The sequence below is a fragment of the Mus caroli genome, unplaced genomic scaffold (genome assembly GCF_978045245.1).
Source record: "Mus caroli unplaced genomic scaffold, Mus_caroli_1 scaffold_10, whole genome shotgun sequence".
NCBI classification, from domain to species: Eukaryota; Metazoa; Chordata; class Mammalia; order Rodentia; family Muridae; genus Mus; species Mus caroli.
In genome coordinates, this window is record NW_028227265.1 from 57,773,833 (window position 1) to 57,793,571 (window position 19,739).

The 19,739-nt window shown below is 48.3% G+C and overlaps 1 protein-coding gene across 1 annotated transcript; it reads right to left on the reverse strand.

Annotated features, from left to right (window-relative positions):
• Positions 1-1,343: 1,343 nt before the first annotated feature.
• LOC147002388 (proteinase-activated receptor 4-like) lies at positions 1,344-19,531 on the reverse strand. Its single transcript, XM_085843481.1, has 6 exons — positions 19,525-19,531; positions 17,731-17,856; positions 15,236-15,294; positions 11,902-12,038; positions 7,109-7,198; positions 1,344-1,806 (listed from the first exon to the last, which is right to left on the reverse strand). The coding sequence occupies exons 1-6, from the start codon at positions 19,529-19,531 to the stop codon at positions 1,344-1,346; spliced, it is 882 nt and encodes a 293-aa protein (XP_085699607.1).
• Between the last annotated feature and the right edge of the window lie 208 nt (positions 19,532-19,739).

Sequence of the window (19,739 nt, forward strand, 5' to 3'; positions counted from 1 at the left end):
TATTGAGTATTTTGCATCGATATTCATATGGGAAATTGGTCTGAGGTTCTCTTTCTTTGTTGGATCTTTGTGTGGTTTTGGTATCAGTGTAACTGTGGCTTCATAGAATGTATTGGGCAGTGTTCTTTCTGTTTCTATTTTATGAAATAGTTTGAGAAGTATTGGTAGTAGGTCTTCTTTGAAGGTCTGATAGAATTCTGCAGTAAAATCTTCTGTCCCTGGACTTACTCAGTTGTGAGACTTTTAATGACTGCTTCTATTTCCTTAGGGGTTATGGAACTGTTAAATGGTTTATCTGGTCCTGATTTAACTTTGGTATCTGGTATCTGTCCAGAAAATCATCCATTTCATCTAGACTTTTCAGTTTTGTTGAGTATAGGCTTTTGTAGTAGGATCTGATGATTTGTTGAATATCTTCAGTTTCTGTTATGTCTCCATTCTCATTTCTGTTTTTGTTAATTGGGATACAGTCTCTGTGCCCTCTTGTTAGGTTGGCTAGGGGTTTATCCATCTTGTTGGTTTTCTCAGAGAAGTAGCTTTTTGTTTTGTTGATTCTTTGTATAGTTTTGTTTCTACTTGGTTGATTTCAGTCCTAAATTTGATTATTTCCTGCCATCTGCTCCTCTTGGGTGTATTTGCTTCTATTTCTTCTGAGGCTTTCAGGTGTGCTATTAAGCTGCTACTGTATGATCTCACCAACTTTTTTATGAAGGCACTCAGAGCTATGAGTTTTCCTCTTAGGACTGCATTCATTGTGTCCCATAAGTTTGGGTATGCTGTGCCTTCATTTTCACTGAATCCTTAAAAAGTCTTTTATTTCTTTCTTTATTTCTTCCTTGACCAAGTTAGCATTGAGTAAAGAGTTGTTCAGTTTCCATGAATATATGGGCTCTCTGTTCTTTTTGTTATTGAAGACCAGCCTTAGCCTGTGGTGATCTGATAGGATGCATGGGATTATTTCAATCTTCTTGTATCTGTTGAGGCTTGTTTTGTGTCCAATTATATGGTCAATTTTGGAGAAGGCACTGTAAATAAGGTGCTGTGAAGAAGGTAGAACAATATTCTATTGTTTTAGAGTGAAATGTTCTGTAGATATCTGTTAAATGTACTTAGTTTATAACTTTGGTTAGTTTCACTGTGTCCCTAGTTTGTTTCTATGATTGTCCATTGGTGAGAGTGGGGTATTGAAGCCTTCCACTATTTCCAATGGACCTCAGCCCCACTAATGAAGGTCGCACCAACTGCATATCCAAATAAGGTCATGTCCCGAGGGTTCAAGAGGGGCGTAGTTTAAGGGGAGATCCAGTCAAGCCAGAATGCCCCCTTCCCACCTCAGCTACCAGTCACAGAAGTGTAGAGAAGCAAATGGCAGTCCCTCGGCTTCCAGCCTCCCTGGAGGCCTGAGAGGAGCTGCTGGCTTCCGGCTGGCGACACAACATAGTGCGTACCTTCTCCCTGAACTCACGGGACACATAGTAGTAGATGAACGGGTCTACACAGCTGTTGAGGGTGCTGAGTGCCAGGCTGGGCACATAGGCTCCATAGAGATTGCCCCAGGCCTCAGGGCTTGGGTTTGAATAGTGCAGCACCAGCAGCACATTGCTAGGTGTGAAAGAGGCCACTGCTGAGAACAGTACCAGGGTTGTCAGTCTGAGTGCATGGCTGTAGCGCTGGCCATTGGCCACCAGTGCATGAAGGGTGGCCCCATAGCACAGGCCACAAAGCACAAAGCAGCCCAGGACAGCCAGGCAGGTGAAGGCCGGTCTCCAGTGGGAGGTCTTCTCAGTCAAGGGTAGCCCATCATAGCTTAGGCATGCTAGAAGCCAGAGCAGATGCTGTGTTCCTCAGACCTGGAGTGACTAGCATTTGTGAGTAGCCCATGTGGGTGCTAGGATCTAGACTCTTGTCCAACAGCGAATGCTCCCAACTGCGGGCCATCTTTCAAGTGTTATGGTCTTCTATTTTTAAGTGGCTTTAATTTATATCTTGGGAGACATGTCACAAACTTTGGAGGTCAGAGGACAGTTCCAAGCAGCCAGTTTTCCTTCTATCATGTGGGGACTTGGAGAGCAAATGCAAGAGCGTCAGGTGTGGCAGCGAGCACCTTTCTCCTGAGCTGTTCGGCTAGCTGGGATCTTGTATGTATGATCTTTGTAATTTGTGTGAAATTGGCTGGGTCTGCAGAGCATGGGTCAGACTTGACCTCCCTGGAGCCCATAGAATCCCCTCATTGTCTGGTACTTCTCAGCTGGTGGCTAAGCTTCCTCTTTCTAGCCCCAAGGGACCAATCTGTGTCCAGACATGGGGACATTTGACTGTTCTTTCTAGCGTTTGGTACTTTTGGCACTAAAAATTTATTTTAACTATGTGCATAAGCATGTAGATATGTATGGGATTGTGAACATGAGTGCGGTGACCATGAAGGCTGAAAGAGAGGGTCAGAATACTCGGCAATGGAACTACAGATAATTGTGAGCTGGCCCACGAGAACACTGGCAGGTGGGTCCTCTGCAACAATACTGAGCCACTTCTGTGCCCACGTTTGCCAGCACGGTGCCCAAGGCCCACACACCCTGGGCAGCTGCTCTGCTACTGAGCTTCACCCTGATTCTCACTTGCTCTTCAGTATTTACCTATATGTTTGTGTGCATGTGTCTGAGGGTGCGTGTGTATGTGCATGTGTGTGGGCACATGCATGTGTGTAGATGCATGTAAGTGTGTCTGAGGGTGCGTGTGTATGTGTTTGTGTCTGTGTATGCATGTGACAGTGCATGTGTGTGGACACATGCATGTGTGTGGATGCAGGTATGTGTGTGTGAGGGTGCGTGTGTGTGCTGGGAACAGCATACAATGACAGGGACTGCCTGCAGTAGACCGGAGTAGAGACATCTTAGTAACCCATTGCAACTCTTTGTTTAAAAAAAAAAAAACAAAAACAAAAAAACAGTTGTTCCCATTTCTCCTAAACATAGCCCTGAACAACAGCCAATTCATTTGTGCATGACTGCTTTTCAGTTGGCCCTGGTGTGCATGATTATTCTATTATATCTGACTTTCTTACTTCTTTCTCCTTCTGCTCTAATGAATTCTGTGAAACTAGATGTTTCTTGATATAATGATTCTTAAACAATTAAAAATTGAGACATGCTGTGTGCTCTCATCTTGGAAACAATGTAATAACTGCACAATGGTAGCTCCAGATTAATGCTTGACTTGCAAAGAAAGTTTGAAAAACTTATTAAAAAATGAATTAGAGCCAACATTAGGACTCCAAGAAAGAAAGAAAAAAACTATTGAAGCTATGAAATGAGTTTTTTTAATATTTATTTATTTTATGTACAATTATAACTATCTTCAAACACACCAGAAGAGGGTGTCAGACCCCATTACAGATGGTTATGATCCACCATGTGGGTTCTGGGAATTGAACTCAGGACCCCTGGAAGAGTAGTCAGTGCTCTTAACCACTGAGCCATCTTTCCAGCCAATGAAATGAGCTTTGTACAATATTTGAGAATGGTTCCTGAATAAACAAGTATAGAATATGTAAAATATTACACTAGTAAAACTAAGTCTAAACACTGGGACTCTTAGGAGAAGCATTGTGTGCAATGTGCAGACACAGAAAGCTAGTAGAACTGCTGAGTTAAGGGTTAACTTGATTCTTTCTGACCACTCCCTGGCAGTTTTGCCCATGTCATTTATCATTAGAGCTTCACAGGAAAATGCAGTAGCTGGCCTCTGAGCTCTGTGTATAATAAATCAAAGTTAAAGTTTAAACAATGATAAACTTGCAATTATTATTATTTTGCCTATAGGCCTAGGAACAGGCCTTGAAACTTTGGGGAACAATTGTAATTCTTGGTTCTTTGTGGGATGTGGTTATTCCTTTGAATCTAACTTGGCAACAATTATACAATGTCTTTTTTTTTAACCTGCTTTTGGAATATCAATAAAAGACGGGGCAATAGGAGAAAGGCAAGAGTGCGAGTAGTGAGCATGTAGAGAGCGAGTGAGGAGTATGTGAGGTGAATGTGGAGAGTGAGTGGTGAGCATGTGAAGAGCAGGTGAGAGAGTGAATGCAGAGAGCATGAGAAGAGCATTGAGAGTGAGTGAGGAGAGCATGTGAGAGTGAGTGAGGAGAGAATGTGAAGAGTGAGTGAGGAGAGAATGTGGAGAGTGAGTAAGGAGAGAATGTGAAGAATGAGTGAGGAGAGGATGTGAGGAGTGAGTGAGGAGAGTCTGTGAGAGTGAGTGAGGAGAGAATGTGAAGAGTGAGTGAGGAGAGAATGTGAAGAGTGAGTGAGGAGAGAATATGAGAGTGAGTGAGGAGAGAAAGTGAAGAGTGAGTGAGGAGAGAATGTGAAGAGTGAGTGAGGAGAGAATGTGAAGAGTGAGTGAGGAGAGAATGTGAAGAGTGAGTGAGGAGAGAATGTGGAGAGTGAGTGAGGAGAGAATGTGAAGAGTGAGTGAGGAGAGGATGTGGAGAGTGAGTGAGGAGAGACTGTGAGAGTGAGTGAGGAGAGAATGTGAGAGTAAGTGAGGAGAGAATGTGAGAGTGAGTGAGGAGAGAATGTGAGAGTGGGTGAGGAGAGAATGTGAGGAGTGAGTGAGGAGAGACTGTGAGAGTGAGTGAGGAGAGACTGTGAGAGTGAGTGAGGAGAGACTGTGAGAGTGAGTGAGGAGAGACTGTGAGAGTGAGTGAGGAGAGAATGTGAAGAGTGAGTGAGGAGATAATGTGGAGAGTGAGTGAGGAGAGAATGTGAAAAATGAGTGAGGGGGCTGGTGAGATGGCTCAGAGGGTAAGAGCACCTGACTGCTCTTCCGAAGGTCCGGAGTTCAAATCCCAGCAACCACATGGTGGCTCACAACCATCCGTAACGAGATCTGGCACCCTCTTCTGGAGTGTCTGAAGACAGCTAAAGTGTACTTACATATAATAAATAAAATCTTAAAAAAAAAAAAAGAAAAAGAAAAGAAAAGAAAAATGAGTGAGGAGAGGATGTGAGGAGTGAGTGAGGAGAGAAAGTGAAGAGTGAGTGAGGAGAGATTGTGAGAGTGAGTGAGGAGAGAATGTGAAGAGTGAGTGAGGAAAGAATATGAGAGTGAGGAGAGAATGTGAAGAGTGAGTGAGGAGAGAATGTGAGAGTGAGTGAGGAGAGAATGTGAGAATGAGTGAGGAGAGACTGTGAGAGTGAGTGAGGAGAGACTGTGAGAGTGAGTGAGGAGAGACTGTGAGAGTGAGTGAGAAGAGAATGTGAAGAGTGAGTGAGGAGAGAATGTGAAGAGTGAGTGAGGAGAGAATGTGAAGAGTGAGTGAGGAGAGAATGTGAAGAGTGAGTGAGGAGAGAATGTGGAGAGTGAGTGAGGAGAGAATGTGAAGAGTGAGTGAGGAGAGAATGTGAGGAATGAGTGAGGAGAGACTGTGAGAGTAAGTGAGGAGAGAATGTGAGAGTGAGTGAGGAGAGAATGTGAGAGTGAGTGAGGAGAGAATGTGAGAGTGAGTGAGGAGAGAATGTGAAGAGTGAGTGAGGAGAGAATGTGAGAGTGAGTGAGGAGAGAATGTGAGAATGAGTGAGGAGAGACTGTGAGAGTGAGTGAGGAGAGACTGTGAGAGTGAGTGAGAAGAGAATGTGAAGAGTGAGTGAGGAGAGAATGTGAAGAGTGAGTGAGGAGAGAATGTGGAGAGTGAGTGAGGAGAGAATATGAAGAGTGAGTGAGGAACACGCAGAGGTGTGTATGTGTGTGGGAGTTCAAGAAAAGCAGAGTGCACAGGAGAGTGTCTGCAGCCTCAGGCTGAGAGTGAATGAGAGACAGAGACAGAGAGAGACACAGAGAGACAGAAAGACAGAGAGAGAGAGAGAGAGAGAGAGAGACAGAGACCAGAGAATAGAGAGAACCATTTTTTTATTAAATGAATTTATTTTACACTCCATATTCCATTCCCTGCCCCCCATTCACCCTTCAACTGCTCCACATCCCACACCTCCTCCCCACCCCCACCCCCCACCCCCATCTTCATGTGGAGACCCCACTCCCCACCCCACCTGACCTCTAAACTCCTTGGGGCCTCCAGTCTCTTTCCATCCCTGTAATTCTTTCAGATAGTAACAATTATGGGTCAGAGATGTGATTGTGGGATGGCAACCCTATCCCTCACTTGATGTCCTGTCTTCCTGCTGGAGGTGGGCTCTATAAGTTCCCTCTCTCTACTGTCAGGTGTTTCATCTAAGGTCCCTCCCTTTGATTCCTGAGAGTATCTTACCTCCCAGATCTCTGTACATTCTGGAGGGTCCCCCCAGCCTCCTATTTCCTGAGGTTGCCTGTTTCCATTCTTTCTGCTGGCCCTCAGGGCTTCAGTCCTTTTCCCTCACCCAATACCAGATCAGGTTCCCCTCTCCCCCCTACTACCTCCCCCCATCTACTTTCCCTCCCAAGTCCCTTCTTCCCTCCCCACTTGTGATTGCTTTCTTTAAGAGAAAGAAACTTTAAGCCTTGAAAAATTGCCTGTCAGCTTTTACCCAAAAAGTAGTCTGTGTATATTTATTATGCACCTTCCAAATATCCCTGCTTCCAGGTGAGAACTCCCATACTGTGTTGAGGCTGGACCCTGACATATGTGGAGGTCAGAGGACAACTTGCAGGAATAGGATCTCTCCACCATGTGGATTCACGGATTCAAATGAGGTGGGTTAGCCTTGTGGCAAGCAACTTTACAAACCACTGGGCCATCTTGCCAGCCTCACTCACTAAAAGCATGTTTAGGCTCTGACAGTTGAACTGAAGGTGGTCCTGTGTGCAGCCCCATACTATGATACATGCATCATGCCTCGTGTCCGAATGGATGCCATACTTACCTCCATTCCCTCGCCCTCCAGGGAGACACAAGAGCAAAAAATGACATGGGTGACACCGGGTTAATGGGTCCCTTTACTTGCTGCGCAGCCTTCCTGTCTAGAAAGCTCAGAGCAGGGGCTCCTACCAGCCCCACATATGCCCTACATGGCCAAATATGACAGTGTGTCCCCAGGAAGGATGCTGCTCTGAGCTCCCAGATGGTGGCCCTGGCCTGTGCCTCCCTGGTCTTGGTGCGAAGGCTGCTACTTACTTCCTGCTCTCATAAAAAGCCATGATGTCCTCAAAAGTGTTAACATCCAGCTCCTCAGAGCGCTCAAAGGAGAAGTCTAGCCCTGTGCAGCTGCAAGGGAGAAGCTCAGTGAAGCCAGCAGACACACAGCACTGACACAGCTTGGCCAGGTATGTGTGTACCCACAGAGGCCAGAAGAGAGTGGTAGATCTCAAGAAGCTGGACTTACAAATGGTTGTCAGTGCTGGGAATGGAACCCCGGTTCTCTGGAAGAGCAGCTGCTCTTAAACGCTAAGTCTCTTCAGTTCCTTCAGAACCTGCCCTGTACTCTGAGTTTCCCCACAGCCCTGCAGGCTTAATAGCACTACAAAGGCAGGCAGATCTCCCAAGAATTAAGGGCCAGCCTGGTCTACACAGCCAGGAACACACACAGTGAGACCATGTCTCACAACAACACAAGATAAAGAAAATTAAAAACCAGGCTCAGGTAGAGAGGTCTACAGACCAGTGGGTGTGAAGAGAGCTGATTAGGACCTTTCTTTCCCATAGTGTTCTGTAGTGGCCTCAGCTCCTCATCTGTCATTGGGAACTGCTGCACCCACTCTCATGTGTGGGAGGATTCCCTGAAAATGCCTTAGATGGTGCCTGGAACATCACAGGTCCCCAGGGAATGCTCACTGTTACTCCTGCGGCCCAAGCATCCAAGCTGTTCTGGGTTCCCCAAGTCATCGAGCAGCACGGCTGGAAGGTGCATGCATGCCTGTGGTTGGAGGGGCATGCCCCTCTCAGAACTAAAGATATCCTGTAGAGGACCTGAGAGGTCCTGGGGGATGGTTAAGGTACTAAAATGCTGTGTGGTGTGAGCACCAGGGTTTGAATCCCCAGAACACACATGAAGGCTGAGCACTGGAGCGTGGCAGCTGCCTGTCATTCCAGTGCTCATGAGGCTGAGAGGAGGGGTCCCCAGAGCAAGCCAGCCAACTAGACAGGCCAAATGGGTGAGCTCAGTGAGACCCTGCCTAAGTGTATATGGTCATGGCCAGAGCCATGATTCAGTGGGTAAGGTAGAAACGGATCCAGAAAGACTTGAGGCTTCCACACGCACAGACACCCACATACACACATGTAACCGCCCCCACCATGTCCCCGAAAGACAATGTGCTCTATGTGGAAGGTGTGTGCATGATACTCTGCGATGCCTGTGTACTCTGGCTTCCATCCCTACTTCTCACCACAGACTGTCAATGCAGTGCAGAAGCATGCAGATCAGTCACTGGAAAGCAAGGCAAGACAGCTCAGCAGAGAAACACCAGCTGCTCCTTCAGAGGGCCTCTGAGAACTGGTTCTCAGTGCCCACATGGCAGCTCACAACCATCTGTAACTGTAGTACCAAGGGACCTGACACTCTCTGCTGGCCTCTTCGGTCACCTACATGCACAAACATATATATCACATAAATACACAAACACAGAAGATTCAAAATAAAAAAGAAATGTTAAAGTGAATACTTGGAAAATTTCAAAATAGTTGTAGTTGGAAGTGTTTGGAGATGAGGGGACCCGAGCTGCATCAGTGTCAAGCCTGGGCTTTGAGGACACTGTAGTCCCTGTTGCTCCCCTACCTCATGGGTACCCTGAACTAAACTGGGAGGAAACATAGCTCTGTAAAGGCAAATGGTATGGATGCAGCCAGGGGCCTGTGTGTGTCAGATGCCCCGACTCTTCTACAGAAGGGAAAGCGGGGGCAGCCAAGGCCATGGTTCAGTGGGTAAAGCACTGGCCTGGCCAACCTGACAACCAGAGTTCCATAGCCACAAACCCATGTGAAAAGCCATCTGTGGTGTTTATCTGTCGTCCTCACACTCTTACAGAGAGAGATAGGATTCAGAGAAGACAGAATCAGCCAGAAGCTGCGAGCTAGAGAGCCCGTACTATGCAGAGCCACAAACAGGTGCATGCAATTCCAGTTAGCTGTCCTTGTCACCTGACTGCCAAGACTCAATCTGTGAGGAAAGCTGTGATTGACAGATAGCCTGGATCAGACTGGCCCTGGGCTGTCTGGGAGCTTGTCTTGATTTCCTCTCTAAGTTGCCATTGGTCAGAGTGTTTTTATCTCAACAGTCTAGGACAGATATTCTGCCTCAACAAGGTAGAGGAGACGAGGCATTCCCAGCCACCCCCACGCATGCTCTGGCACAGGTGTCACTCTGACACTGTAGATGGACACATAATTCATCAAGTGAGGGAATGGGTGCAGGACAGCCATAGAGTGCCTGCCCAGTGAGTGCGAGGACTGCCTTGTGCCTTCTGTATGGCAGCACAGAGCTCAGTAATCAGACCAACAACCCAGTGAGAAAATAGGAAAGACTGAAACACAAGGCATAGGGCCATGCCTGGTCTATAGCCTGGTCTACAGAGTGAGCTCCAGGACGACCAAGGACACACGGAGAAACCTTGCTTGACTTAAAAAAAAAAAAAAAAAAAACAGGGTCAGGAGTGCAGCTCAGCGTCCTTAATGTGTGAAAAGAGAAGCCAGAAAAAAGAAACAAATCAAACTTTACATTCCACTTATAAATTTGTTTGAGTGTGTGTATGCACACACATACTTATGTGCAGGTGGTCAGGGGACAGCCTTCTGGAGTTGACTTCCTGCCTCTACCCTATGGATCCCAGATTAGTTGGTTGGTTGGTTTTTTAAGTTTATGCACCATGGGATGCTGAACCTTCCTTTGGCTTGTTGAGCAAAAAGCAGAACCAACACCCAAGCTGGTGCGAATCTGAGTCCTGTGACCTCACATGATGGCCTACAATGATCTCGGTGGAAGAGGAACCTAGATGAACACAGCAGGCTAGAAGCAACTGTAGTGAATCTGCACATCAGACAGCAGCCATCCATACAGGGTGGGAGGTAGGGGAGGTGGGAGCAAGAGGTCATAGGTCAATGGGGGCCACCAACTGCAGCTCCTTACTTCAGGGACCCTAAGGGATAAAAAAGTCTCCAACATCGGGGTCATGCCTCATTCTGGTTTGGCACTCATGGGGCAGGGGTGGGGGTAGATTTGGTTCAAGACCCTCCAGGCCACACATTCCTGAAACTTTTCCCATGCCAATCTCTACATGACTGAGAATCTGCTTGGGGACAATGACAGGGAAGAACTCATCAAATGTGTTCCCCATATTTCCATTTTTGCCTTTTAAAAAACATTGCCTATATATATTTTTTTGTTCTGTGTGGTTGTTTGCATGAGTTTATGTGCATGGCATGTGTAGGAGCTCTTGGTGACCAGATCTTCTGGAATTGGCATTACTAATGGCAGTGACAAATCATGTGGGTGCTGGGAATTGAACTTTGGTCCTCTGCAAGGTCACTACGTTCCCTTAACTGCTGCACCATCTCTCCAGCCCCATTTGATCTTTCAAAGTCTGTGCATGGATTGGTGTACATGCATGCAAGTGAGCAGCATGTGGAGGCTTGGGTGTCATACCTGGGACACTGCTGGCATCCTCTGGGGCAGGCCTCTCCCTGGCCTGGAGCTCAGCCCTTACCCTAGTCTGGCTGGCCCACAAGCCCCAGCCTCCTGTTTCTGCCCCTAGTGCTGGAATTTGCACACAGACATGCCCAGCATTTCCCAGGGTTCTGTGGGTCAAACCCAAGTCCTTGTGCTATTAAGGAAAGCACTCTGCTGACCCCTAGTGCCCACATGGACCAGCCTCCAGTCAGCTGGACACAGAGCCTGCACATATGGAGGATCAACTGTCAGGGGATGCTACTTAGCAAGGGGGGAAAAAAAGAGTCGCAAAAGGCCGAGGACACCCAGGAACAATTGCATTTGTAGGACCAAACAGCTAGGGGAGCATAGTAAGCCTAGCCCTGTGACCAGTGAGCCTGTGGAGGGATGAAGACTGTAGGTGGGGATGGACAAGGAAGAAAACCAGGTTCACAGGGTGATGGAGACAATGCACCACACTAAGGTGGCAGCCCAGGGTGTCACACAGGTACCCACGTACACGGAGACCCAGCTCTGAGGTGCATTATAGACTCAGGTAAAATCAGCCCAGCACACTGGCTTCAGATATAATAGCACACCACAGTGCAACAAAGCAGAAGACGCAAAGTTGAGAGGAGGCGCCCGAGAGCTCTGTTACCTGCTCAGTGCCCTCTGGCCTTGGAAGAAATCCTACTGAGCCTGGTGGTGGTAGAGCACACTTTAAATCCCAGAACTTGAGAGGCAGAGGCAGGTGGATCTCTGTGAGTTCTGAGGCCAGCCTGTTCTACAAAGTGAGTAGAAAATGAGACCCTGTCTCAGAAAGAAAACAAAACAAAAGAAAAAAACCAAAGCCCACTGGCACCAGCAATGTAGTTCAGTGGGTAAGGCATGTGGTGATCTGGGTTCGATCCCTGGGATCCACATACATACACATACATATGCATGTGTACACACACACACCAGCATACTTTTGCACACATACATACCACACACATACACAATGAATAAAAACTTATCACTAAGAAAGAGAAACAGACAGGGGGGAAGGGGGGGAGGGAGGGGAGGGGAAGAGGGGGAGAGAGGGAGAGGGGAATGGGGAGGGAGAGGGGGAGAAGAGCCAAGTGGAGCCCTTTCTGGAACCTCAACTCCAGAGCTGCAGATCCCAGCCCACAGTCACCTCAGACCTTCATGTACTATGACCTGAGACATGTTGATCTCTTGCCTTAAAATGCCCAGAGCTGGGCTCACTCACTCATCCCTTCTGTCACCCATGCCCAGAAGGCTTGCCCACAGTGAAATATTAATGTCTCCCGTGAAATTTAGTTACTTGGGATCCTGGGCAGCAGGCATAAGGTGCGGGATCCGAAGTGGTCTCCCTCCAATATGCTGTAGCACCATTTCCCTGCCACCCCTGGGATGCCCTGTGATGTTCAACATGAGCACATCAATCTGTTGGCCCAGGACCTGAAGGGCAGATGAACACCAAAGACATGTGAGCCCCGCTGCTCCCATCTCCCATTTTGGATGCTCTCAGGCCTGAGGTCTGGCCTGGCCAAGCCTGGAGACACAGCCTCCCTCAAGTTCTATAAATGCCTCTGGGTAGAATGCACTGCCCAAGGCTGCCCTCACATCCCAGCCACCCCAGGGCCAGGACCGATGGAGGTAGCCTTGACACCCCAAATTCATGGTCGGAATTGTTCTAAGGAGCTGACACTAAGCCTGCTGCCCTGCCTCATCCAACTGACTCTGGTGTGCACTTTCTCTGTGTGGTGCATGCTGATCTCAGCATGCCTCACCTCCTGCAACTGGAAGAAAGGTGGGGATTAGCCTGGTGATCACATTGGCACACGGCTCCAGAACCACAGCAGAACCAACCAAGGCAGTTCATACCAGAAGTCACCAACTGCTCTTGTGTGAGGACCCAAGTACCTCCCATTTACCTGCTTTGTGACAAAAATAACGGAATCCAGAGCCTCCTGCAGATAAGTGAGGGCAATACCCCTGAGCCAAGACACCCTGTTTCATTCAGCAAGGACAGGGTTGGGAGTCCGTGGGCACAGCAGGGGGGTGGGATGGGGTTCACAGCCATGCTTGCCTGGCCATTCAGGCTACTCTGAAACTCAATCATAGAAAGTTCCAGGTGGTGCCACCAGAGTTCAAAAACATTTTGTTTGAGGAACACAGGGACTCAAACTGAAATTTTATGCCTTAATCAGTCTACACCTACATGCCTTAACACACCTACATGCCAGTTATTCACTGCCTGTTGACCTTCAATCAAAGATGGCCTATAGAATCAACAGGGGGTCATGCAGATGACATCAACTAGTGATGGTGTAGCTAGTTAGTCTGCTGCATGATATTTGCAAAATGACAACAAAGACTAATGATTTGCATTGAAAAACATCTGCCAAATGAGACCTGACTGCACACTACTTGTGGACCCACAAGTGCTCATGAGTACACACACAAACACACATGCCCTGTGCACACAAGATCATACAAACATGCCCTCATGCAAGCTCTGCCACACATTTATACACATGAGCCTTCAAACATGCACCCTTGGGTCCATGCCCAACACCACAGAAACTTGCCCACAGCCAGGTTCAGTGAAAACTACCCCTCCTAGAGCTTGCATTCTGGGAGGTGACTCCAGTGTGCCTGTCAACTGCATGGGCAGGAGCCCTGGATTGTTTGCCAGCAGGCTGCCTGGAAACTAGTGGCCAGGGGTTACACTGCTGCCCACCCAGTATCTAACAGGGACTGTCTCCCATGGGAAAGGCCAGAAAGGTCTATTGATAGGTTCTGTCTAGATCCTGGGGCATAAGGCTCACGGGGAAAGCTAACAGAGCTAGCTAAGTAAGCTCCATCCCAAACCGGAAGGATATTGATAAGGTTTCTTGCTCAAAATGCTTGTAGCCCTGCCAAGCTGTGGGCAGAGGAGGGCAAGGAAGTCAGCTAGTGTCATGTTAGGAGACTGTTCCTTTGACAACTCTCTTTTCCCATGTTAGAGTGCCTGCTTCCTGGAAAATCCCTCCCAAGGGACCTGCCTAGGGAGCCTTTGTCTACTAGCCATCCCCTGCAGGAGCATCCTGATGCAAGGATGAAGCCTTCCTGAAAGCAGCATGGTACTCATGCTTCAAATCTTTGCTTAGCTGCCCACAAGCACTTGGGGGGGGGGGTCTGCTTGAGCCTAGGGTTTTAAACCAATGAAAGCCTGGCTCAAAGATAAAAACCTACACACACAGACAGAGACACTAAGAGAGACAGGGACTTTACTGCTGAGTCACAGTTTTGAGAACTAAAGCTTCATGACAGTGCAAGTGCTTCACACAAGCACCATGAGAGTCCCTGTCTGCAGTTATCTAACAGTAGGAGTCTCCATGAAGATTGTGTCACCCTGAGGACATGACTGTATTAATAAAACCAGGCAGCATGCAAACAGACCAGAGGTTACAAACAAGACTACCAGGCTGGGGCCACTAAGTGATAGGGTGCTTTTGGCATGATGAAGGCCCAAGTTCCATCCCTGCCATCTTATTAACAAGCAAACAGAATCTGCTGGGGATGTTGCTCAGTGATTAGGCTCTGGCCTAGCATATGTGAGGTCCTGGGCTCCATCCATCAACACCCATTCCCTACCCCAAACCCACCAGGTCCAGGGATCACTGTCAACCCTGAGGGCTTGACTTTGACCCTCAGGACCGCCATGGTACAAGAGGAGAAACAACTCCCCTGATTTGTGCCTGACCCCCACATGGATGCCATGTGTACCCCACGCCCAGAGTATATTTAAGCAAAGCAAGAGTACGGGGTTGACGGGCACTTGCTGTTGCCCTTGCAAGAGACCTGGATTTGCTTCCCAGCACCCACACCACCCAGCTCAGAAGGTTTCAGGGTGGAACTGGATATGTGGCCCTGTGCCACCAGCACCGTCCAGGGTGGGGAATGCAGCTTCTGAAGAGGAATGCAGGCCTGGCCTCCAGACCTGCACCTTTGAGGCCTGTCTTGAGAGCCTGAGGCCATGACAAAAGAGACTCCAACTCTCCAGAGGCCCACTGCAGTCAAATGACACCTCAGTGATAGAAACTACCAGTCCCCAAAGGCATGCCATTGAGCAGAGAAAGCTTCAGACTCGTTTCTGTGCCCTCCCCTGTACCCCCAATAACACAACCCTTTCATGAACTAGATGGCAATACATTCATATTCTCTCGCTCTGAAATCAGAGCCAGGAAGAATTTCAGCATGTAGGGTCCTTGTAGCCAAGCTCAATGACCCACTTCAGTGCCTGAGACCACACATGGTAGGACAAAGTGATTCCCATGGTTTGTCCTCTACCTTCTACACACACGCCTCCAATGAGATGAATCCACACGGAATAACAAAACTAAACAGAAATATTAATGAAGGGCTGGTGAGATGGCTCAGTGGGTAAGAGCACCTGACTGCTCTTCTGAAGGTCCGGAGTTCAAATCCCAGCAACCATATGGTGGCTCACAACCATCTGTAGCAAGATCTGACTCCCTCTTCTGGAGTGTCTGAAGACAACTACAGTGTACTTACATATAATAAATAAATAAATCTTAAAAAAAAAAAAAGAAATATTAATGAAGACAAAACAGACAGACACTTCCTGAAAGGACCCTGGCAGCCCTCACCTTGCACTCTCCTTCCCTTTGTCTTGGGAACAGCGCAAACACCAGCAGCTGCAGACTTCCTGCAAGAGAGGAGAGAGATGTGCTGTTCATCCAGCAGAAGAGCTGTGCAAAGCCCAGAGCTGCCTGCCTCCTGCTGACAGTGGGAGCTGGGCCCTAGGTGAGGGCTGCTCCCAGGACAGGCTCCACAGGAAGAATACCACCTTTCTCACACCCTAGTGGGAGTCAGGACAATGGCTACAGGCTTCCCTCGCTCCTCAGAAGCCTCTGTGTGACCCAGAGCCTCTTAGAAAACAAAATATCTGGTTAACAGATGCTATGACTCAGGAATTTCTTAGTGGCTTTGGTTATCATTTCTTTCTCCTGAAGACCTGCCGTCCTCACAGCTCAGCCTCGTTGGCTTCTCGGACATCTCCTAGGTCTGTGGGGCGTGAACTGCTCAACACCATCCTACAGCACCTTCTTGACTGAGAATGCTGACTAAGCCTTCCATCCCTGACGTCACTATGAGAATCCTCACCATAACTCCCCCACACCACCCACCCCGGTGTCCAGGCTCAGAAGCCAGACTCTGCATTGCCCACTGTCCCTTGGATCTCTTCCTCTAATCCTTTGTTAAATCATTCCGCTATTTTTTAAGAAAATATTTTTTGTTGTTGATTTTTTAAGACAGGGTTTCTCTGTTTAGCCCTGGCTGTTCTGGAACTCTCTCTGTAGACCAGGCTGGCCTGGAAACTAGATATGTGACTGGTTGTGGATAGCCCTGGAGCTAATTATATTTTATGTTAATTCCAATCTCCAATGTGAGTGGCTTCGAATAAGGAATGAGTCAGCACTTAGGTGATTTCCTGTACACCTTCTTCCCACCTTAATTTGTAAAATAAAGGCTAGAGCCAGTGATTGGGCAGATAAAGGAAAGGTGGAACTGAAAGTGGAGAGAGAGAAAGAGGAGGAGTGGGAGAGAGAGGATGATGGAGGAGGAGGTGAAAATAAAATGGAGCAGAAGCATGTAGCCTGGAGAAACCACAAGTTCTAAGGGGTCTCATAGATGGGGAAGATGGTAGTATAGTGGTAGATCTGCCCAATCTAGGTGCACAGCATGAAATCATATTAACTGAGTCGTGTTTTCATTGCCAGTCATATTTGGGATGGAGAGATTTACTGCAACAGCCTCTGCCTCTTGAGCACTGGGATTAATGGTGTGTGCCACCATGTTCAATTAAAAATTAACTAGTGGCCAGACACGGCAGCACATGCATTTAATTCCAGCGATTGGGAGGCAGAGACAGGTGGATCTTTGTGAGTTCCAGGACAGCCAGGGCTACAAAGTAAGAACTTGTCTCACAGATAAATAAGAAATTTTTTTTTTTAATATTTTGTTGTTGAGATAGGATGTTAGGTAGGTAAATCAGGCTGTCCTTGAACCCTGGATCCTCCCACTTTCACTCTGGTGCTAACAGGCATGCTTCACTCTTGACCTTCACTGAGCACACCTGGGTGCCACCAGCGTTAACTCTCCCAGGTGTGCTACTCTAAAGTAATTACTTTGTAACTCCCAAATCTTCATCATGTCACAAAACTCCTTTCAGGAAATAAGGAAACCTGAATGCTAGGAACAATAGGCGCTACAATACTTCCAAAGCTCACTCTGTCTCAGATGCCTCTGATGCCACAATAAAATGGTCACAGCTGGAGGTGGGAATCCCTCGACTCGGGAGGGGTTGGAGAATTCGGGTTTTGGTTTTGGTTGTTTGGGGGTTTTTTGTTTTTGTTTTTGTTTTGCTACAGTGTGTTCAAAGCGAGTTCGGGCTACAAGACACCCGTCTCAAAAATACACCAGAAAATGCCTAACATAAAACAAAGCAGTTTGAGTGGGCTGCAGATGCGAAAGTTAAGCACTTTGAGGTAAGCCACCTGCTGCCAGCACAACCCCAGTTCTGAGCTGCATCTGGGACCCTAGCTCACTAACACGCTCAAGGAATAGAAGCCTTCCAATCTGGGAGGAATTCAGGCAGTTACTCTGGGGATGCCAGTTCTCCAGCTCGGCTGCCTGTCAGCCCAGGATCTGGCCTTAGTCAAGTCTCAGGTGCCCCTAAATTCCGCCTAACCTGGGCTCCGGACTCACCCTGTGCCCCGCTCTGATGAATCGGCCATTGTCCTACAGGAGTAGCTTCAAGAAGCTGGACAGACCAGAAGCGCCACTTAGAGTGTGCAAAAATACTGCTGGCGAGGGGCGTGGCTATCTTGGCACCCGCCCCTCTCAGCTGTAGAACCCTTGGCAAAGGGAACGCACCAACCCCAGTGGGCGTTCGCTGTGCCTTTTCAGGTGGGGCGTGACCTCGAGGCGCCCCCTCTCCCACCCGCCGGCGCCACGCCCACCTAGCCCCTTTGGAAGCCCGGAGCAAGGCTGGTTGTTTTGGAGCAGCAGGAGGGCGGCCTAGAATAGAGGCCAAGGCCAGGTAGGTGAGTGGAGACAAGCTGGTTGCTCACTGGCTTACTCCTGTGGTCCTGAGGCGTGAGGGCTGGGGACGTGAGGACGCTGAGGGGGGTTGAGTCTGTCGGCCTTACCGTGGCTTTGAGTAGTGGCTGCAGAGGCTGCAGAGAGGACATAGCTAAGGTGGCAACTAGGGGGAAAGATGAGGTTAGGGGATGATATGTCACTATACAGGTGTCTGGACTCAACCACTGAGGTGGGGGTTATCCATCCAGGTCACTGTGCTTACAGCCCTTTTCTAGACCTGGCATGAGGCTTGTGGGCATGGAGAGGAGACAGACTACCATCTCCTGTCCCTGTGAGGCTTCAGAGCAGTCTCCTCCCCCCAGCTGTGTGAATGTCCTGAGGCTCCAAGGTACCCTGAGTTGTGTGACAGTCACTTCTGTTGAAACTTGCTACTCCGGCTCTGAGAGGTGTGTACTGGGGACATGTCATGTTCTGTAGTGTACAGTGCTGTGCGTTGTGGAACTTGAGCGGTGTCCCAGCCTTGGCCTGTGAAGAGCCATTGACACCCATATTTTCTGGGGTGACGTTGTCCCCTGAGGAGAGAGTCAGCCCAGGGGCAGCAACTGATGTTCATGAGAGACATGCTTTCTACACCACCTGTCCATGCTGGCCCTAGGGCCTGGGCTTTCTTGGTGACATGAGTGATGAGCCCCCATATAGATGGGTTTCCAGGGGATTGGTTAATGACTGACACCAAAGGTATCCACAAAGGTTCCCCTGTTAGATCCCTTCTCACAGGTCACAGAGGCTGTGCTCTGTCCTAAATGTGGAGCCAGGTCCCTGTGGACTTTTGAGGAGAGTGGTCAGGAGTGTTGGCTTCATGACATTTTGTTGGTGTTATTATTTAGGATTTTATGTTTACTGTTGGGACCAAATCTGGGGCCCCCACCTGCTGGGCAAGGGCTCCACCACAGCAGTAGATCATCCCTATATGTAAACTCCTAAATTCTCCCAAACCTGGAACTTTCTGGGTCACTCACATGGTGCCATGTTTGGAAGATTCCTCACATGGAATCATGGGATGGATTGCCATCCAAAGAGAGACAGTGGGAAATGCTGCAGTGTCTCCCTGGGACTGTGAGGGTGGGAAGGTTGACCAGTGGATGGCAGGGCCCATGTGGAAGCCTTTTGGTTTCTACTTGAGTGGAATCTTCACCATGACTTGTTTTTCTTAAAACACAGGGTGGCCTGGAACTTACAGTCTTCAGTCCCCCTGACTCAGTTTCCCATGCCTGGAATTACAGACATACATTACTATGCCCATCTCCTATTTTTGTATTTATAAATGTTCTAAAAGCCAGAAGGATCCAAAATCTAAAATGCTGTGGTTCCAGGCATTTCCCACAGGGGATTCTTGACCTGTAGGAGTCCAAGCCAGTATTTTTGGAGTGGCTACTTCATTCCCATAGCAGCCTATGTGAGATAGAGAGTCCCATGGTGTGATGTCACTGGGTGGGTGGAGGGGTTCTTACAGCAGAGCTGACTCAGGCTATACTGTTAGGCTGGAGAAACCCACTAGGTCCCTGGTAATCCTACCACCCTGGGGCCTTAGATGGTTCCAACCACAGGGCAGTAATCTATAAATCAACTGCTCTTGAAGGCCTATTGAGATCTCCAATCACTCTGAGGCAGGAGAATTAGGACCTTAAGGCCACTGTAGGCTCCATAGGGAGACCCTGTTTCAATAGTAAAAGGGGTGGGGTGTGATTGCTTTCCTGACTTTTCTGAGGCCTTGCTACTGGAATTAGACTACTGTCTCACCAAGTTTAAGTGGAAGGCAGGATGTTGGTACCTTCCATGGTGAGGATAGTGACAGATGGTCTGTGGAAACTCTAGAAAAGTCTACAGCTATGTATGTCCTGTGCATGGAACCCACCTGCTTCCCAGTATCCTTTGCCTTTATTTTGCAAAATGGAAATGTTCTAGAACCTGGCTGCACACAGTGCCTGTCCCCTGACTACTTGTTGTAGGTCTGACAGAGCCACTGTAAGCTCCCCTGATACCTGC

Bases quoted from the DNA above. Each gene is read 5' to 3' on its own strand.
- LOC147002388 (XM_085843481.1), bottom strand. The intron at 15,295-17,730 runs GTAAGCCAGTGA...CCTCTCTTGCAG, and splicing joins CACGCCTCAGGACCACAGGA to GAAGTCTGCAGCTGCTGGTG. The intron at 7,199-11,901 runs GTAACTAAATTT...TCTCCCTTGCAG, and splicing joins CCTGCTGCCCAGGATCCCAA to CTGCACAGGGCTAGACTTCT.